Below are 19,831 nucleotides of genomic sequence, written 5' to 3' on the forward strand. Positions count from 1 at the left end.
AGTTCTCTAGAACAGAGGTTGACAACCTATGCCCCTCCAAATTTTGGCTTCCTATAATCTCAGACCATTAGCCTTACTGGCTGGGATCAATTGGCATTGAAATCTTAACAACATCTCAAGGACCACAAGTTCCCCATCCTTGCCCTACAATGACATTCAGCCTTCCTGTTCTATTGAGGAAGCTTGGGTAAGAGTTTCAGTGCTCAAATCTCCCTGGATTGGACAGCAGGAGGAAGAGTGAGGATTCATCCTCTAGTGGACCCAGAAGCTGCAGTGTAGCTCTTCCACATCCCAGACGTTCCACTTGGTGGTCTTCTGTCTCCCATCCTGTTCATGTTTTCCTGCCCCTCTCTGGTGTTCTCAGCCCATGGGTAAAAGTCCCTAGCCTAGAACCTGCTATTCTTTTCCACACATCTGTACTAGCGTGACCCTCAATATGATCCTACACCAAAAAAATCTACAGACATGCCCACTGGGCTGAAAGTAGCAGTGCTGAATAGCTATAACGGTTAGAGCTGTCGTTTTTATTAATGAAACTACAGACAAGCAACAGGTATACAGCTTTTCAGGCTTTCCATGATAGTATGGTGTTAGCATAGTTTTTGTATATGCAGTGAATAAGCATGGTGTTTACAGTGGCTTCTCACTTTTACTTCTGAGTGCCATTTCATTGGTGCTATGTTTTGCCAAGCAGAAAAATGGATAATCTATTTGGGTAGGGACCAGCCCTCTATGATCTAGAGTAGGCATTGGCAAACTCAGCCCTCCAGATGTTTTTGGCCTACAACTCCCATGATCCCCAGCTAACAGGACCAGTGGTTAGGGGTGATAGGAAATGTAGTTTCAAAACATCTGGAGGGCCGAGTTTGCCTATGCCTGATCTAGGGCTTTCTCCTACCCTCCTCACATCACAAAAGCAGTGATGTGGAAATATTTTAAATACATGTTAAGCAGTCTTATATCCAATCTGAATATTAGCCAACACCTGCTATCTGAACTTTTCAGCTAGAGATGGCATGAATTTAACCTTGGAACTTCTGAATGAGAAGCAGCATTTTTTTTTATTACTTATTAAATTTTTATACCATCCTTCATCCAAAAATCACGGGGCGGTTCACAGCATAAAAATACAAAATGAGAATACAAAATAACACAATAAAACAAAAACAAACCAATAACACCCCCCTCCCCACAAAAACATTTAGAAAGCCAGAGAACATAAATCAGTCAATGACCTGATTATAGCAAAAGCATGTTCTCAACCCCCTGAGAACTGAACCCATTCCTTTCCTCCCCTCAGTTCCTGAAATTTCTACCATGTGTGCATTGAATGCACACCTGAGACCTGCAGGTAAATTTACGCAAAATCTCTGCTCTCAGATTATGATGATTTCTGGATGACAGCCTATGGTAGAGATGGAGAACGTGGCCCTCCAGTTGTTGCTGGGCTCAGCTACCAGTCAGCATGACTAGTAATCAGGGATGATACATAGCTGTCAACTTTTCCCTTTTCTTGCGAGGAATCCTATTCGGAATAAAGGGATTTCCCTTAAAAAAGGGGAAACGTTGACAGCTATGAGATGATGGAAGATGTAATCTATCAAAGTCTGGAGGGCTACTGGTTCCCTTTCCCTGTTCTATGGCCACTGAGTGTTGCAATAGTCCCTGTTGCTTTTGAAGCCCAAATAGTATTAATTCAAGAGTGATTGGGGGAGTGTGCATGTTTTAGGTTAGATGCCTTCAGTGGAGCCTCCTCCCTGACAGGCCCACTTTCTCCATGCCACTGTCACAGTTGCCAGTCAATTATCTTTCTCTGGGTCAGGGTGGCTGGTGCCCACTGGGTGAAAGTCAGGGAAACCAGCAGTAGGAGCCAGAGCCATCCCATGGCCAAGTGTAAAAAAGAAAGCAGGCAGGTTCGAGTAGGCTCAAATTTGTGGGGTTGTGCCCCATTTGCCCTTATTGACCAGCTTTTCACTGCTGAAGGCCCAATCTGAATGGCTACTGAAAAGAGGAAGCTGAGCTGAGCCAACACTGATGTTCCTTTTTCTTGTTCATTTCACAACTGAGATAGCTCAGTCACTCTGGGGGAATAAGTAGAAAGCCAGGAGGCTCTAAGGGTTGGCAGTGGGCTTTGCGATGAGAGACAGATCTCAGCAGGTGCCCAAGGATGCCCATCCCTGATGCCCAACCCTCTCCGGAGAGTTCTGAGCTAGCTTCAGGATGAAATTATGGAACTAAATGTCACTACAATCCGGATCCGAACCAGAAAACGAATGTAATGCCCATCTTTTTAAAAGACATCATAAGTGATTCCAAGCATTTCCCTTTTGTTACAACAACAAAGGACAACTTAGACAGTCCGCGTTCTTCCTGAGTCACAGTCTTCTAGCTCTCCTAAGTGCATTCCAGTTCCTGCCGTTGCATCTAGGGAAGAGCTGGAAAGCTGTGTGCATCTGCCAGGCTCTTGATGAAATGCTGAGTCTGTGCCAGTCACCAGCTTGTATTTGCTGCTGCATAAGCAGATAAGAAGACTTTTAAGGTTTGATGGAGGCATGGAAGCCCTCTTCCATCGCCACCATCCCTTCCACGGTGGTCTCAGTTGTTTGCCTGGAACACTTTCGACTGTCCTTTATGTTTTTCAAGTTCTCAGAAAGGTGTTTCCTGAACTTTTTGGTGAGGAAGCAGTAAATGACAGGATCCAGAACGCAGTTGGCACCCAGGAGGAACAGGGTCACCTGGTGGATGTGATCCCACCACCTTTTGCTCCTACAGCTTATATCCCATTTGCCCAGAACCATCAAGGTCCAGGGAAGGTCCACAATGTGGTGAGGCACGAAACATACCACAAACACAATCATGACAGTGCACACCAAATAGAGCGCCCTTTGCCTGATGTGGGCGCTCTTCCGAGCTTGAGGTTTTTGGGCGAGCAGTGTTCGGATAATGGAGGCATTGCATACCACGACGATCAGGAAGGTGATAAAGAAACAAATGCAAATGACGATGTGGGAGGCAAGGACAGGGATGTTACTGCTTTCTGGGTCGTAGCGCTCAAAACAGCGTGTCACATGCCCTTCTTGGGTAGTGCCGCTGCCAAACAGGAAGTATGAAGAAGGGCCCGCGATCAGGACCCAGATAGCTATTGTGACATAGATGCCCCTTCTCCGCGTGGTAGACTGAGCTGCCGAAATGGGCTTTGTAACTGCTTGGTACCGATTGTATGTTATGACTCCCAGGAAGGCAACTGAGCAGTAGGTGTTCACAAAGAATAAGTAACCAGCCAAGTTACACAAAAAGCTGGGCATGATCCAGTCTCCTCTGTAGTGGTAATATACGATCCACATTGGCAACGTGATCAGGAAGAGCAGGTCGGCTGTCGTCAAGCTGACCATGAATATCTTTATTTCGTTTAGTTTCTTCGTAGCATAAACCCGTGTGAAAAGCCACAGGACGTAGCTGTTGGCTATAAAGCCCAGAATGAAAATGATGCTATAGTAGACAGTGAACAGGGTATATCTGAACTCGGAATCCACGTGGCAATCTTCCTTCGTAATGGGAAGCAATGAGAAGTTGTTACTTTCACCCTTTCGGGACATGGCTGCAGCAATCACGTTCTTCTTTTAATGAAGCTCTGTTTTTCTTATCCTGAAAAGAGAGAGAACTAAATGAATAATACAAGAGGGAGGCAACATTCAGCAATGAAACACAACGCTTTGTGTGCAGAAGTTCAATCCCTGACAGGGAGGTGGTTAACCCCCCTGTCCTGAGATGGAATGAATAAGCAAACTGGCATTTCAGTTCCCTTTTCCATTTTTGATAGACTTTAACATCCCTAGTTTTAAAAAAAGTTTTTGAAAAGTGGGGGAGGGATAGGAGATCTGGGGCCCAAATGAAAGGACCTGGAGTTTGGGGGCCCTAGACTAAACCCTGCAAAACCCGGAATGGCACCACACCTGTTTCCGAACAGAAGAATCATTTGACTTTTTCAGACTACACAGCTTGATTGACACTTTGTAAAGCGCTGTGACTATGTTAAACCTCTTACTGCTTTCTAAGAGGAAGTGAAAGCTCTGTAGAAAAGAGACATCTGCAGAAGAGGCTCTTTCCCCGTGAGATTGAGAAGTGCCCATGGGTCACATTAACCACAGAAAGAATTGTGTAATTTGCCAATGTGGTGTGGTTAAAAAAATAAAAATCCCCTGCTTAATTTGTTCGTGTTTTCTTGGATAAAACAACAAGATGCCTATGCTGTTGTTGTTTTTTTAAAAAAAATAGATTTGAAAACAGCTATTTTTATGAGGCCTAATGCTGTGGCTCCAATATTTTGGCCACCTTATGAGAAGAGAAGACTCCCTGGAAAAGACCCTGATGTTGGGAAAGATGGAGGGCACAAGGAGAAGGGGACGACAGAGGATGAGATGGTTGGACAGTGTTCGTGAAGCTACAAACATGAGTCTGACCAAACCGTGGGAGGCAGTGGAAGACAGGAGTGCCTGGCGTACTCTGGTCCATGGGATCACGAAGAGTTGGACACGACTAAACAACAACAACAATGCTGCAGTCCTATGCATGCTTACTTTGGAACAATAATTTATTATTATATTATTACAGCATAAAACTGTAGATACATAATATAATAAAAGTAAATAGTAATTGTAAAAGAGATACCACTGCCGACTCATCAATTAACTGGGTTTTCACATTTTAGGATTCTGCCTTTCACAGGGTGTAAATTGAGTCTCAGGCTGAAAAAAACCCACATTCATTTTTCAGAGGACAGAATCATAGAGTTGGAAGGGACTCCAAGTGTCATCAAGTCCAACCCCCTGCAATGTAGGAATCTCAGATAAAGCATCCATGACAGATAGCCATCCAACCTCTGCTTAAAAACCTCCATGGAAGGAGAGTCCACAGCCTCCCTAGGGAGTCTGTTCCACTGGCTCTTACTGTCAGAAGGTTTTCCCCTATGTTCAGTCGGAATCTCCTTTCTCATATTTTGAAGCCATCGGTTCGAGTCCTACTTTCCAGAACAGGAGAAAACAAGCTTTCTTCATCTTCCATGTGACAGCCCTTGAAATATTTGAAGATACTCATCATATCTCCTCTCAGGTTTCTCTTTTCCAGGCTAAACATACCCAGCTCCTTCAACCACTCCCTGCAAGGCTTGATTTCCAGACCCTCTTATGGTGTACATACCTCTTTCCCCATACTACTGTTTCTTTTCAAACAGATTTGGTTGTGTGTGTTTTTTGTATAGTAAGAAAGCCTGCCAAACTCATTTTGCCAAGGGGTGAAAATGATTTGAGTACAGTCATCACAAGCAACTCATCCACACAGGAGTTTAATGTGGATTTTGAAACTGCTTGTGTCTATATTTTTTTGCGTTGTCCACCTCACCCCCCTGTTAAATTTAGATTTTCCCAATCTGCGGGTAATCAGACCAGGAACAAAAATCTGATATAAACTTGAACGTTACCCAGCTGTGGACATACTGAAGCGAAGCATGCTGTGTAGACAGATATTTTTACATGTGTGGTGGGAATTCTGTTGTCACACAACCTCTGCTTCCATTTTACTTCCATCAGCCCAAAGGAAAGGATGTAGCCTGTCCTTTCCTACTAGTTGTTGCGGAACGTTTTTTTTTTCCTTTTAGCAGAGCTCTTGTGGAAAACTACCGTTTGCCAAAATATCTGCATTGAAAATAAAAATAACATTTACTCATGCATCTACAGGATGTCAGAAAGGAAGAACGGAAGACAGAAAGTGGCGGCCTTCGATACAATCAGCTCCAAATGCTTGCTTGATTTGAAGTGACTCATATTTATTTACTTATCTTTGACTGCTCTTTTGTGCGGATCTCATATATGGGAAAACGTGTTTTTTTTATATAAAAAAAAATGTGTAGTCACAGCTAAACAAATACCTGCATGCATGGCCAGCAGGCATCAACCAGGCATTGATTCCTGAGGAGACCACATTTGGACATCGCCTGATCACACCTGTGTGAGAAGAAGGGCAGGGCACATTCCACCTGCTACCTAATGGCAGAGAAGGAGCTTAGCTGTGGTACCTTAGGCAGAAGGAAGGAAGGGGAGACAGGGAGGATGTAAAAAGCACCAGAGGGAGGGGAGAAGAGGAGGAAGCCTAGTGTAGACACAGGGAACAGGTTGGTTAAGCTGAATGCCTAAATTAGATACCTCCCCATAAATTAGGTGGTCCTCACATTGGAGGTCTTCTTCAGGCTGTTCCCCTAAGCATAATGGGGTGTGGTCAAAGGGGTGAGACCAACGGCCCATGTTTAGCTAGTCCCCCTGCATCCTGGGGAGGCATAGATCTCATAGAATCTCAATGAATCATAGAGTTTGGACCTTGAGGATCAACCCCCTGCAATGCAGGAAAGTGCAGCTGTCCCTTACTGGGATCGAACCTGCAACCTTGGTGTTGTCAGCACCACGGTCTAACCTACTGAGCTATTCTGTGAGGCCTGGATTTAAGCGCTGCCTATAGAATTGATACAGAAGACCCCTGTCCACTTTGGGGAAGAGCCTCCCCTGGAATCCTGAGGCAGCTCTGGGCGAAATTGACTATCCCTGGGGTTTGGGACTTACTCTTGAGGAGACAATATTGGAGAAAGGAGAGTTTGATGCTCTGAAGAAAGCATGATGCTGAAGTAGCCCTGAGAATCAGAGGTCTGCTGAAGGACTTGGTGCCTGGAAGAATCTAGGCCTGAGGTGCAAGCTGATAAAGTGAAGCTGCATTTCTGGAATAAAGAGTGACTTATAGCTGAGCAGACATGCATTGCTGCCTCTGTTTTGACCTCTTATGGAAGTCATGGCGCATGTCCCCTTTGAGGTTATCCTTCCCTGAGGGTCCTGCACAAATACCTGGGTGCATGCCCAGAACAGATCTCAGACTTGAGGAACTTAGGGAGGGTGGGGAACTGTTGACTGAGGGGAGGAGACAATATCCCGAATATATCCCAACAAGCACCACCCACTAGCGTGGATGGGAAACAGTGAGAGAGATTTCAGAGGCATAAAACTGAAGGTGCACAAACACACACACATATGAAAGCCCTAGTGTGGACACAGCCTTAAACAAAGAAAAGTGCAAGAGAGTATATTGTAGTAGTAAGAACAGCTTTGTATTTAAGCACTAGCTTGATACCCACAGGTGAGAAGGAAATGCAAGCAGGTGAATTATTGGAATTCTACACAGGTGGGAAGGCTGGGAAAGGATGGGCAGAGTGCTCTGTCTGCCCTCTGTGCTCAACGCCAAAATGAAACAGGTTGTTGGGGGGAGGACTGAACAGGGGCAGATATTGGTTGTTCAGATTTCAATGGCACCCTGTGCAAGGCCAAAATTCAGTTCACCCTCCTGACCCTCGCCTTCTGTTCTGCTCAGTTCACCAGCTCATATTTGCAACACCCTCTGGCACCCCCTGCGCTCAGCGCCCAGTGGGGTTGGGACCGGTTGCACTGCCCTAAATCTGCCTCTGGACTGGACTCACCATCCCTTTTTTTGCCAGCTCCCAGCAGGGTAGTAAAAAAGGCTAAAAATGCAGGCTAGTAACTTTATTCAGACGTCTGGGTTACAGTGCCAGATTAGGATGGGTGCTACATGGGCCCAAATCCTTATTCAGCTATGACAAAGATCTCATTGGTAGACTTGGAGAAAGTCTCTGTCTCTCTCGTTAATCTACTTTGCAAGATTGGTGTTAGAATTTTTTTTAAAAGGAAGGAGGGGGGGAGACCCAGATACACTTCCCTGTTCTCCTTGGAGGAAGGGTGGGGAATTAGAGTAATAAGTAGCTAAGTGGAAAATAGAGAAGTTTGTGCCCTTATTTGGCCCCGGCATGAAATATTTTAAATGTGTGTTTTGGGGTTGTTGTTTTTTGTTGGTAAGCTCCTGTTTCTTCAGTTCTGTTGCTTGGAAAGAGGAAGTGGAACCACAAACACCTTTTCTTTCTTAGAACACTGAGCTTCCTCCTCCCACAGTCATATTTTACCACTTTTTCCAGATAAGGTCATCTGCCCATTAACTTTGTGCCATGCTGCTTGATTAACTCTGGAAGCCTCTTTACACTTTGGGTGTCTCTTGTCCTTTAGAGCAGGGATGAGGAAGCTTAGGCCTGAGCAAGGCAGACCAAGAAATTTTGCAGTCTGAGGCAAAGAGCAAAATGGCACTGACTAGGGATGGGAGCGGGAGAGTTCAATTTGGTATGCATTTAAAGCCTAATCTTATAAAGTCCACACTTTTCAAAACAATATAACAACCGAAACACAGCTATCCTTCAAAATTCACATATAGCAGAATTTTGCAATTCAGTTCTCCAACAAACCAGTTTGCAAAAAATGCATCTATTAGTGGAAACGTCTTGCAAAACTGTGTACAGAAAGCAAAACTGCATATAAACTGTTTATTAGGAGAAACTCTCACAAAACTGCTGATTAATTTTCATGAGGATTAAAAAAAAATCACAAATAGCTGCAAGATGTAGAGAACTGAATTTAAGCTTGGAAAAATGAGAAAATGAGCAAACTGAAATTGGTAGATCCTTCCATCCTTGACATCTGCACACCCATTCCATTTCTTGTACAGCGTACTTCCTTCAACACTGCACCCAAGTGTAGCAGTTCACATTTAAAGGTGAACCTCCTTAATATGCATTTTCCGAAACAATATGAGAACCAAAACACAACCTTCTCTTGAAATTCGCACTTTGCAATGCAGTTCTCTAGTGAAGTATTGTGCACAAAAATGCACATACAAATATGTGTTTATTGGGAGAAATATACCGTAGAAGGCTGGTGAATTCTCATGGGAAGTTTTTTTAAATAAAATCACAAGGATATGTGTAGAACCAAACTTAAGAATGGGGGGGGGGGGCGGATAGAAACCAAAACTGATAGATTTGCACATCCCTGAATTCTGAGGGTGCTTCCTTATAAGCTAAGTCTATCCAAATCAATGGAACTTCAGAGAAAAAATGTTTAGCATAGGAGTGTGAATACAGTCACGAAGAGTCGGACACGACTAAACGACTAAACAACAACAACAGTGAATACAGTATCATTTCTTTTTCAGAAGTCTTAAAATGTGGGACAAATCTTTCTTCCTTTCTCTGTTCTCCCTCCCCTTGTCCCATCACCACCACCATAATTGAACTTTGGCCCTTTTCTTCCCACTCTAGAATTCATTCTCCAGGTGCTGTTAACTCCAGGTTGCCTCCACCCCCATCTCTCCCTTCTTCAAGTTATTTATCTTTAAGCAAGGCTTGGACTGAACAGTCCTACGGATAAAAGGAATGTCAAGGGGGGCACATGAGCACTCTAAAGATACTTCTGAGGGTGTAATTTGGTAGAACAATGCCTGCAGTCAGGTCCTCTTATCTCTCCACACAAGTTCAAAAGCCTGGAGACTTATTTTGATTTGATTTTTTATTTAAATGAAAGTTGGATGTTTGGGACATTGCTGAGGGGACTAGTCCGTCACATGCCCACCTACCTCAGTAGGTACAGCTCTGCAATACATTGAAAGGAAGTTTAAACACCCTATCTGCGGACACACCAAACATTTAAACAGCATAACTTCCCCTTGCCCAAGAATCCTGGCAGCTCTACTTTGTCCCTCACAGAACTACAATTCCCAACACCCTTTACAAACTACAGCTCCCAGGATTCTCGGGAAAGGGGGAGTCATGTGTTTCAAACACGTTGTGTGCATGCAGCCTCCAGCTCATAGACGTAGCATAAGTAGCCAGCATTCTCGGGCAGCAGAACTCAGTTAGGGTTCACCTTGATAATGGGGTTTTTTTTTTTAGGCCTCTCCCTGCCCTCTTGCCAGACCAGGTCTGGTATTACTTAGCAGCAATGGTAGGTGGCTGAGAAACCGCCATTTCAAAGTGCCCACAGTACTCCAAGCAGCTGTCTTGTCAGTGCATTGTGAGTACAGTGGTACCTTGGGTTAAGTACTTAATTCGTTCCGGAGGCCCGTTCTTAACCTGAAACTGTTCTTAACCTGAAGCACCACTAGCTAATGGGGCCTCCTGCTGCTGCCGCGCCACCGGAGCACGATTTCTGTTCTCATTCTGAAGCAAAGTTCTTAACCTGAAGCACTATTTCTGGGTTAGCAGAGTCTGTAACCTGAAGCGTATGTAACCCGAGATACCACTGTAGTTACAACGGTGGACAGCTCAGAGCTGTCCACCACATATAATGGCGCTGCTGCTGTACAGTGGTACCTTGGGTTACAGATGCTTCAGGTTACAGACTCTTCAGGTTACAGACTCCACTACCCCGAAATAGTACCTGCTAGTTACCTGCAGAAGTTCATGGCTCATCATACTCACTGCTGACCCCCAACGTCATATAGGGAGCTGCCTTAAACTAAATCAAACTCTTGGTCCACTCGGCTCAGTATTGTCTACACTGATCGGCAGTGGCTGTCCAGGGTTTTGGGCAGGGGGCATGCGCAGCCCTACCTAGCAATGCCAGGGATTGAACCTAGGACCTTCTGCATGCAAAGCAGAGGCTCTGTCCCTGAGACATGGCCGGTCCTCTGCCCTCTCTTGGACTAAGTGAGCAGTGACAGGAACAACCTCAGCTCACCCCACCTGTTCTCTATGGACGGTTATTTACATTGGGCCTAGAGGAAGAGGGCAATCTTAGGATCGCAGGGACAGTGGCAAAGAGGAGGGGAACAATCAGGGAGGGACCCCCTGAGTGAATCATCATCATCATCACTGCTATTATTATTATTACAGTGGTACCTCGGGTTACATACACTTCAGGTTACATACGCTTCAGGTTACAGACTCTGCTAACCCAGAAATAATACCTTGGGTTAAGAACTTTGCTTCAGGATGAGAACAGAAATTGTGCTCCGGTGGCGCGGCAGCAGCGGGAGGCCCCATTAGCTAAAGTGGTGCTTAAGGTTAAGAACAGTTTCTGGTTAAGAATGGACCTCCAGAACGAATTAAGTACTGAGGTACCACTGTATTATTGTTGTTGTTGTTGTTGTTGTTGTTGTTGTTGTTGTTGTTGTTGTTGTTGTTAAATTCAAAATCTTTTCCTTCTACCAGAAGAAGCATACCAAAAAAAGAGAATTTTTGCATTTGTAATGGACCATATCAAAATACACAACATTATTAAGCATACACACAGACCATTTGGTGAAAATAATCTTATATTTACACCTCAAGCACTATGATATTACACTTCTAAACCTCTTTTACCCATTGTAAGAGAAAGTAGTCCGTTCAGCCTCTGGATATTCTCAGTTCCCTTTTTTATGTAACTGGTTAGTAAACGCCATTTGCCAAGTTGCTATTGATAGTTTCCTCTGTTCTTTAACATAGTTGCTAATAACAGTTACAGATAGGTAGCCGTGTTGGTCTGCCATAGTCAAAACAAAATTTTTTTTCCTTCCAGTAGCACCTTAAAGACCAACTAAGTTAGTTCTTGGTGTGAGCTTTCGTGTGCATGCACACTTCTTCAGATACACACTGTATCTGAAGAAGTGTGCATGCACACGAAAGCTCATACCAAGAACTAACTTAGTTGGTCTTTAAGGTGCTACTGGAAGGAAAAAATTTTTTATAGTTGCTAATGTAATCAAGTTTTATTGCTCACCATTTTCCCTCGTTATATCTGATTTGTATGGTTTATGGACTTTCGCATACATCAACCTTGTAGTATTTACTATGTGTAGGATTTGAATCCCCTTCATTGATCACTGCCTTGTCATAGCAAAGGGCTTGAATAACTCAGAGAAGCTATGAGCTATGCCATGCAGGGCCACCCAAGATGGACTGGTCATAGTGGAGGTCCATGGGGTCACAAAGAGACACGACTAAACGACTAAACGACAACAACAACAACAGGATTTGAATTCTATATGTTTGGAATGGTTAATCCTTGACACAGTTTAAGAGACAAATTAAAAAGTCCAATGGAAGCCTGACCTGAAAAATAATAATAATTACTTTAACATTATTAAATATAATTATCATCACCATTATTTCTTCTGAACCAATTTTAATATTAAGCACAGAAACAAGGTCTGAGACCTAGTGGTGAAGTGTAGGAAATAAATCAAAATATAATCACAACCACAAAAATAATTGTACTTGTTGTTCAATGGAAATGCAGTGTTGTGAGTGCAACCAAGCTCCTCTGAGCATTTTGGGAAAGGGCTGCGAAATCAGAAGATGTTCCCAGCAAATGCCCTAAGAATTGCATCTGTAGGGGCAGCCTCCACTTACCAGAGTCTAGAGGAAGGATATTCTCCACTGAATCCAAGTTAATGGAGGGAGCTCATCAATAGGTGAGTCTTGGGTGCTTGCGAACGAACCCTCTGCCAGTCTGAAGCTTGAGGCTCTTTGCCACGCTGCCAACTTCCACAAACCAGAAGGACCCCGCAAGAGGCACCTGCGTAGTCATTGGGAGTGAAGAAACAACGGGTGTCATCACTGCCACCAAGGAAACGCAATGTTGAGTAAGGCTAAGAGGAAGACAATGAACTGCAAGAGGGCGGGAGAGCCACGGCAAGCCATTGCTAACCTAGATTTGCTTCTGAAATGCTCTTGTGACTGAGCCACGGTCTGTCTGCTACCAAAGCTCCAGGGAAAGAGCTTCTCGCTATCATTAGTCATAAATCTAATGACAACGTTTAATGACTTCCTTCCAGTAAGCACAGAAAGCCATCGCCCCAAAGCTGCACGGACGCCTTCATCTGGCCTTTGCAAGTGAAAAGTCAGTTTGCAGCAGGAGGACAACCTCTCTCCCCACCCCAGCTGCCCTTAGAGTGGCACGCTTTTGCCTGCAACCACACGCTTTTCTCACAACAATCTCAGCCACTTCAGAGGGTAGGATTCAAATGGAACTAGTAAAACATGATGCAATGCTCACAAGGCTTCCTGACAGATATTGGAGAGGGTCAGAAGCAGGGCACATATCTCCTGCACTGGATCATACCTCTCTGTACACAGGATGTCCGCAACATTTTTCAGTCTCATATTTTTTTGATCTCAAGATCAGTTCTTCACATTTCAACACCAGTTTGTGATTTCCCCCCTTTAAAGTCCTCACCAGCATTTAATTGCAAATTTCCCCAACTATACACGTTTTTGTATAAATGCACATTTCTGCAGAGAAATTTTATTTAGTATAATGCTCTTTGGAATGTTACTTTCACTAATATATGTATTTATATGCACAATTTATGGTAGCGTATGTATTTTTGTACACATTACTTGCCTGGATAAATTCATTGCCAAATCCGAAGAATTAGTGTGAATTTAGAAGTCTGGCTCTGTTTCGGCCTATGTCTTTTTTCAGAAAGTGTTCACCTTTAAATGCAAATGGAATCAAATTTGTCTCCCATCCCTGTTCAAGAATAGACAACGTGCGGGTTTCTTGATGTTATATTGGACCACAATTCTCGTCATCCCTGTCGATTGGTCATGCTGGCTAGGGTTGGTGGGAGTTGTAGTCCAACAACAAAGGGGCCAGCCGGCCCCCAAAGTTAATGAGCATTGCCATTCAAGTGGTGTGCATGTGCTACATATGCAGGGTGGTGCTTACCTGGGCCCCCCAATATTTTATTCAAGATGGCACCCTTGCCCACTGCCCCATTGGCTGGTGATCAATACAATAGCAACAAGCCTTTTAAAGCCCTAAACAGCCTTGCTCCTTGTTATGTACTGAATTGAATAGGATCCAAACTGCAACAGTCTGATTGGTCCTAGAACAATAGGATCCAAAAGGCAGCAGTTTGATTGGTCCTAGAACAATAGGATTCAGAATGCAGCAGTCTGATTGGTCCTAGAACAATGCAGCAATATGATTGGTTGGCAGGAACCACCCAATCATGCTCCAGATAGAAGTGAATCCACAACCTGATTGGCTTACAGTAGAATTCCAGAATTAGCCAATCATGTGTAAATAATGTATATAAAGCAGATACTTTGAGGGGACTTTCATTCATTCCTCCTCACCACTATGAGCTGAATAAAGAGCATGAAATCACTTTGCGACTCTGAGTATATTTCACTCCTGTATACCTGAAGGAGCGTCTCCACCCCCATCATTCAGCCTACACTGAAGTCCAGCTCCGAGGGCGTTCTGGCAGTTCCCTCATTGCGAAAAGAGAAGTTACAGGGAACCAGGCAGAGGGGCTTCTTGGCAGTGGTGCCCACCCTGTTGAACGCCCTTGCAGCAATTGTCAAGGAGATAAATAACTAGACAACTTTTAGAAGACATCTGAAGGCAGCCCTGTATAGGGAAATTTTTAATGTCTGGTGTTGATTATATTTTTTATATTCTGTTGGAAGTTGCCAAGAGTGGCTGGTGAAACCTAGTCAGGTGGGTGGTGGGTATAAGTAACATATTCATATCAATATCATCATCATCATCATCATCATTCCCCCTGCCACGCAACAATCAGAATTCTGTGCTATCTTGCATGAAAGTACAATGTTATGTGTTGTGAGAGCTACTAGGCCAAAGAACTCTGGAGCTTGTAAGGATGAGAATGACCATAATTTGACTTATGACCGAGTCTAGATGTGCTTGAAACTTCAGGGCGGCCGGATATGAAAACAGATCAGAATCTTAACACCACTGCTGAATAGGGCTCTGAATCATCAGGAGACCTTGTTTCTGCAATTTCCTTCTGATCTCAACAAACCTGTTCACCCCACACAGTCTGGCATCAACTAATTGCATCATACCTTCTCTCCGCACAAGAAAAAGTTGTATGATATAAATCACAGGATTGCTAATGGGGTGTAAAACAAAGGGTTAAGCAGGCATGAAGAGACCAGGGATGATAATTGGATAATAATAATAATAATAATAATAATAATAATAATAATAATAATAATACCCTTACCATCTGGCTGGGTTTCCCCAGCCACTCTGGGTGGCTCCCAACAGAATATTAAAAACACGATCAAACATTAAAACTTCCCTAAACTGGGCTGCCTTCAGATGTCTTCTAAAAGTCAGATAGTTGTTTATTTCCTTGACATCGGATGGGAGGGCGTTCCACACGGTAGGTGCCACTACCGAGAAGGCCCTCTGCCTGGTTCCCTGTAACTTTGCTTCTCACAGTGAGGGAACCACCAGAAGGCCCTCAGAGCTGGACCTCAGTGTCCAGGCTGAACGATGGTGGTAGAGATGCTCCTTCGGGTATACTGGGCTAAGGCCATTTAGGGCTTTAAAGATCAACACCAACACTTTGAATTGTGCTCAGAAACATACTGGGAGCCAATGTAGGTCTTTCAGGACCAGTGTTATATGGTCTTGGTGGCCACTCCCAGTCACCAGTCTAGCTGCCAAATTCTGAATTGTCGTTTCGGGGTCACCTTCAAAGGTAGCCCCATGTAGAGCGCATTGCAGTAGTCCAAGCTGGAGATAACTAGAGCATGCACCACTCTGGCGAGACAGTCTGCGGCTCCAAGGTACATGAAGATAGGTGGTGGTGGTAACTTTGCCTCGATTAGAGGTGCTAATGCAGGGGCAGGGAACCTGTGGCCCTGCAGATGTTGTTAGACCACAACCTCCATCAGCCTCACCCACCATGGCCAGCAGTGAGGGATGATGGGAGTTGTAGTCCAACAATATATGGAGGGCTCTAGGTTCCTCCACTCCTTCTCTAAATGTAACAGAGTCTAAAAGAAAACCAATGATTTTGAATTCCATATGAAATAAATAAACACAAGGGAGCGGGTATAGGGGAAGCGAGTGAAATCACCTCCCCTTTCCCCAACACAATATATAGGAACCTCCAAATTCCCAGATTATCCCTGTACCTCTAACCTCCTGAGTTAGGATAGACCAGGAAACATTTCTATCCAAGTTATGTTCATCCTACAATGAACTACTTGGATATTTTTATTACTCTACAAACATCACTGTGCATGGCTGCAATTGCAATGAGTGAAGTCTACTCTTTAAGGTTCATTCGCCAAATGTTGCTCATTCCGCATGCAAAAGGGGTTCACCCAGTTAATCACAACAGGACCCATGGAGGATGTCTTGCCTGAGGGTCTTCCAAAACATGGTGCTGCCACTGCTACTCATGTTCTATTTGAAATGTGCAAACACACACAATTACATGTGGAAATAAGTGTCTCTTTGAGAGTAGTAATCATAATCAAGAAACGTTGGAAGCCACCTTGTATTGAGTCAGACAAATTGGTCCATTGAGCTATATATAGACTAACTTGACTGGCTACCCAAGGTTTCCAGTAAGGAGTCTTTCCCAGCCCTCGTTGGAAATGCCTGGAATTGAATCAGGAACCTTTCGCTTGCAAAGCAGATGCTCTACTATACGAGAACAAAAACACAGCCCTTCTTCGAAACCTATCCCAATTTTGTGATGCAGTTCTCCAATCAACGTTTGCCAAAAATGCATATGTCCAGGAAAAGTGCACATAAAATTTAACAAATTAGTGAAAAGAATAGACAAAAATGCATTGCGTTAGGAAATGTCATTTGCAAAAGTTGTGTGTATATTAGTCAAAACAGCATACAAAAATGTGTTTCTTAGGATAATTTCTCACTCAAATGCTGATGAATTTTCATGAGGATTTTTTTTTTAAGCAAAGTGCAGCAGGAATGTAGAGAACTGAATTTAAGAATGAAAACATGAGAAACAGAGAGAACTAAAACTGACAGTCTTCCATCCCTTCTTATGAGGCAGTTCTTCATATATGACATAAATAGTTCCTTGTTATGTTCAACAATATGCACACCCTGGCTTTTCTCTGCTCAGCACATCTTATGCAAAGGCCAGGGGTCTGTACCGGAACTTAAAAGAGTAAGCTCAATAAAAGCCTGAAATACAAAATGCCTTGTCTGTCCCAGCATCCTCCTCCCAAAACATTTGATAACTCTGAATTGGGGGTTTTAGGGTGAGGGAATAATAATAATTAGAAAAATCCTCTTTGCTCTGTTTGCATCATTAACTATCTGAATCTCTGTCATGCCAGCAACTGATAAAGAGAGTAAGAAAAGAGATGCTTGTCAGGGAAGGAGACCTCCACTACTAGCCCTCACAAATCTGAAGTTCAGGAGGAGCCAGTGGAAACCATAAATTGCCTAAAGTTACACTTAAGGAAATCAGCCCTGAGTGCTCACTGGAAGGACAGATCGTGAAGCTGAGGCTCCAATACTTGGGCCACCTCATGAGTAGAGAAGACTCCCTGGAAAAGACCCTGATGCTGGGAATGATGGAGGGCACAAGGAGAAGGGGACGACAGAGGACGAGATGGTTGGACAGTGTTCTCGAAGCTACCAGCATGAGTTTGACCAAACTGCGGGAGGCAGTGGAGGACAGAGGTGCCTGGCGTTCTCTGGTCCATGGGGTCACGAAGAGTCTGACACAACTAAACGACTAAACAACAACAACAACACTTAACTGACCAGGAAGATGCTCCACTCAAGGTGGTTACAGATTTTAGGGCTCCGTACTACTCTGACTGAGCCCACTTCCTACCTTTGGATCCTTCAAATTCATACAAATGTATTCCACCAGGGAACATTGTTCTTCAAAAATGTGTCTATTAGGCAAAACTACATGTGAATGTGTGCATATTAGGATAAATTGACACAAAGTGCCGATTAATTTTCATGAGGACTTTAAAAAAATAAATGCGGAAATGTGGAGATTGAACTTAAGGCTTGAAAAAAGAGAAACAGAGAGAAAGTGGAACTGCCGGATTCACCCATCCCTATTTAGCGCCACCTCAAAACCAAGCAGAGGTCTTACCCCTTTCCACAGGATATAGATCAGCCCAGGTCCTGGACCTTCTCCTCAGGCTGCTTCTCAGATTCTGTTCCACATTCTCCCACAGCTGAGGGAACGTCTTCCTTGGAAGGACTTGGGAGGCTTTTACTGGGCTTTCTTCATGTCAGAGGTGCTCTGTGTGGCTTTTTACTTATTCGGGAAGGGAATAATCACTGGTTGAAAATCAAAGGAAAGCTTTCCCTGTGTAGAAAGAGTAGGGTGCCGGAAGCACCGAAACGCACACACACTCTCTCTGCGTGTTTATGGATTAAGCCCTGGGAAATCCCATTATGTTGAACGTGTTGCCCAACTCATTTACTAGTAGTAATAGCAGGAAGCAAAAAAAACAAACGCGCTGCAGAGGGAGTGGACTCTCTGGTGAGTGAGTCACAGCCCATGGCATGCTTCAGCAGGTCTCTGCTTCTAATTTTATTCTAGTATCACCTTGTGTCTAAGAGAGCAACCTATCTAACAAATTCTGTATCCCATTTTTAAAAAATCACTTTCACTGTTATTTTCCAGCAACTCAGGATCTACAGTCCCATACAACACAATTTGAACAAGGACTCTTCATCAGAAAAACACCACACACCAGCTTCAGCTCTGGGGACCCCCATGTGATGTTAGCATTTCCCTTACAGCTGTAGCATATTGCTTTATGACAGAAGGTAAAACAAACAAAGCACAGGTTATTATTTGCTACGCTATCCACAAGTCGGCACACACCTTTGAGATTGGTCTTTCACTTTCCAGAATGTTTGTGTACGTAATAAGGTTCCGACATTCTCCATCAAAAGCATCCTTGTGTTTTATTCCTTTTGCTAATTTCAGTTTCTGTGTTAATTTCCCCATGAGAGCTACTTTATCTGCCATGCCCTCTTGTACCAAGATGTTAGGATGGCACCCTTGAAGTCCTTCCAAAACATGGTGATGATCATTATTACATCCTGCTACTAGAGGAAATCCAATTAGGACTTTGTGCTTCTGGACCTGGTTTTACTTCAGAAACAAATTAAATAAAGCCAGCACTGGGGGTTCTGCTGCCGTATTTCATTTTTAAAGGAGGGAACTCCTCACAAAGAACCATACAGAGTGCTCAAATTAAACCCCATTTAAAAAAAAACACGTTCTGCCCTGTCATGACACCCACATCAACTCCCTGAGGAGGCCGATGATTCATAACACTCTGCCTAATGGTAGGGCTGGCCCTGAGCCCAGTACTGATTTGCAAAGTTGTGTTCCAATTCTGTGTTACAAGCAAGCCGTCTCCTCAGAGAATGTACAAGTATATATTGAAAAGGCTCTGGAAGTGATCCACTGGACATAGCATGAAAGGGTAAGTCAACATGCAGTTGCCTAATCCTGGAATACACCCAGGACGCTTATCACAGCAAACAGCTTCCGTCTGTGCAGAAGAATAACTGTGCAATAGCAATAAAAGTGACACCACCAAAGGTATTCTGTGTGTCATCCTGACACTTAAGCCCATGGTCCTCCTGCACGCAACCATCACCACTGATGTGATGGACAGGCATAGCAATTCCAGGCATGAAAATTCAATAGAGACCAGTTAGGTATTGACTCCAGTCTTCTCAAGGCTACCAGATCTGGCTTCAGCTGGAGCAGATCTTGATCGAAGTGTCCTCTATTGGACTTGTTCCTCCTTGCAAACTAACCTTGCCTGCCCGCCTCTGCAGTGTTGACTGGCCTGGATCTAGTGCCATCTTGGAGTTACGGACTGCACTCCCTGCTGAAATATGGGAGGTCCCCTTTGTATTGACATTCCACCAGCTTCTGAATACATTCTTCCCTTGAGGCTGCTGGCCCACAACAGAGCATAATGTGGATTTGCATCGGCCTGTTTACCGTTAATATAGAGGCATCCCCATGATGGTCTCCCCTATCCCACCACTGTCCTGTGCCCTTTCCTCTTTAAATGTGGCATTTTTTTGATTCCTGGAAGAGTTTGTGCCAAGTAGACGTCTACCATGGCAATCAAGTGCTCTTGGCTTCCACTTCCTGTGGTGGGTACATA

At 44.0% G+C, this 19,831-nt stretch overlaps 1 protein-coding gene across 2 annotated transcripts; it reads right to left on the reverse strand.

Annotated features, from left to right (window-relative positions):
• Window positions 1-503: 503 nt before the first annotated feature.
• PTAFR (platelet activating factor receptor) lies at window positions 504-18,097 on the reverse strand. Of its 2 annotated transcripts, none has more exons than XM_081920811.1 (3): window positions 17,779-18,097; window positions 12,266-12,431; window positions 504-3,645 (listed from the first exon to the last, which is right to left on the reverse strand). In XM_081920811.1, exon 3 carries the CDS (start codon window positions 3,594-3,596, stop codon window positions 2,535-2,537), a length of 1,062 nt encoding a protein of 353 aa, XP_081776937.1. In that variant the 5' UTR covers window positions 3,597-3,645; window positions 12,266-12,431; window positions 17,779-18,097; the 3' UTR covers window positions 504-2,534. The 2 variants fall into 2 exon arrangements, with proteins under 2 accessions (XP_081776937.1, XP_081776938.1); XM_081920812.1 differs by lacking the exon at window positions 17,779-18,097 and adding an exon at window positions 12,564-13,013.
• Between the last annotated feature and the right edge of the window lie 1,734 nt (window positions 18,098-19,831).

This window comes from Podarcis melisellensis (genome assembly GCF_964234715.1).
Source record: "Podarcis melisellensis genome assembly, chromosome: 8".
NCBI lineage: Eukaryota > Metazoa > Chordata > Lepidosauria > Squamata > Lacertidae > Podarcis > Podarcis melisellensis.

What these genes read in the sequence shown, in the direction of transcription:
- PTAFR (XM_081920811.1), bottom strand. Translation starts at nt 3,596, where the DNA reads ATGTCCCGAAAGGGTGAAAGTAACAACTTCTCATTGCTTCCCATTACG.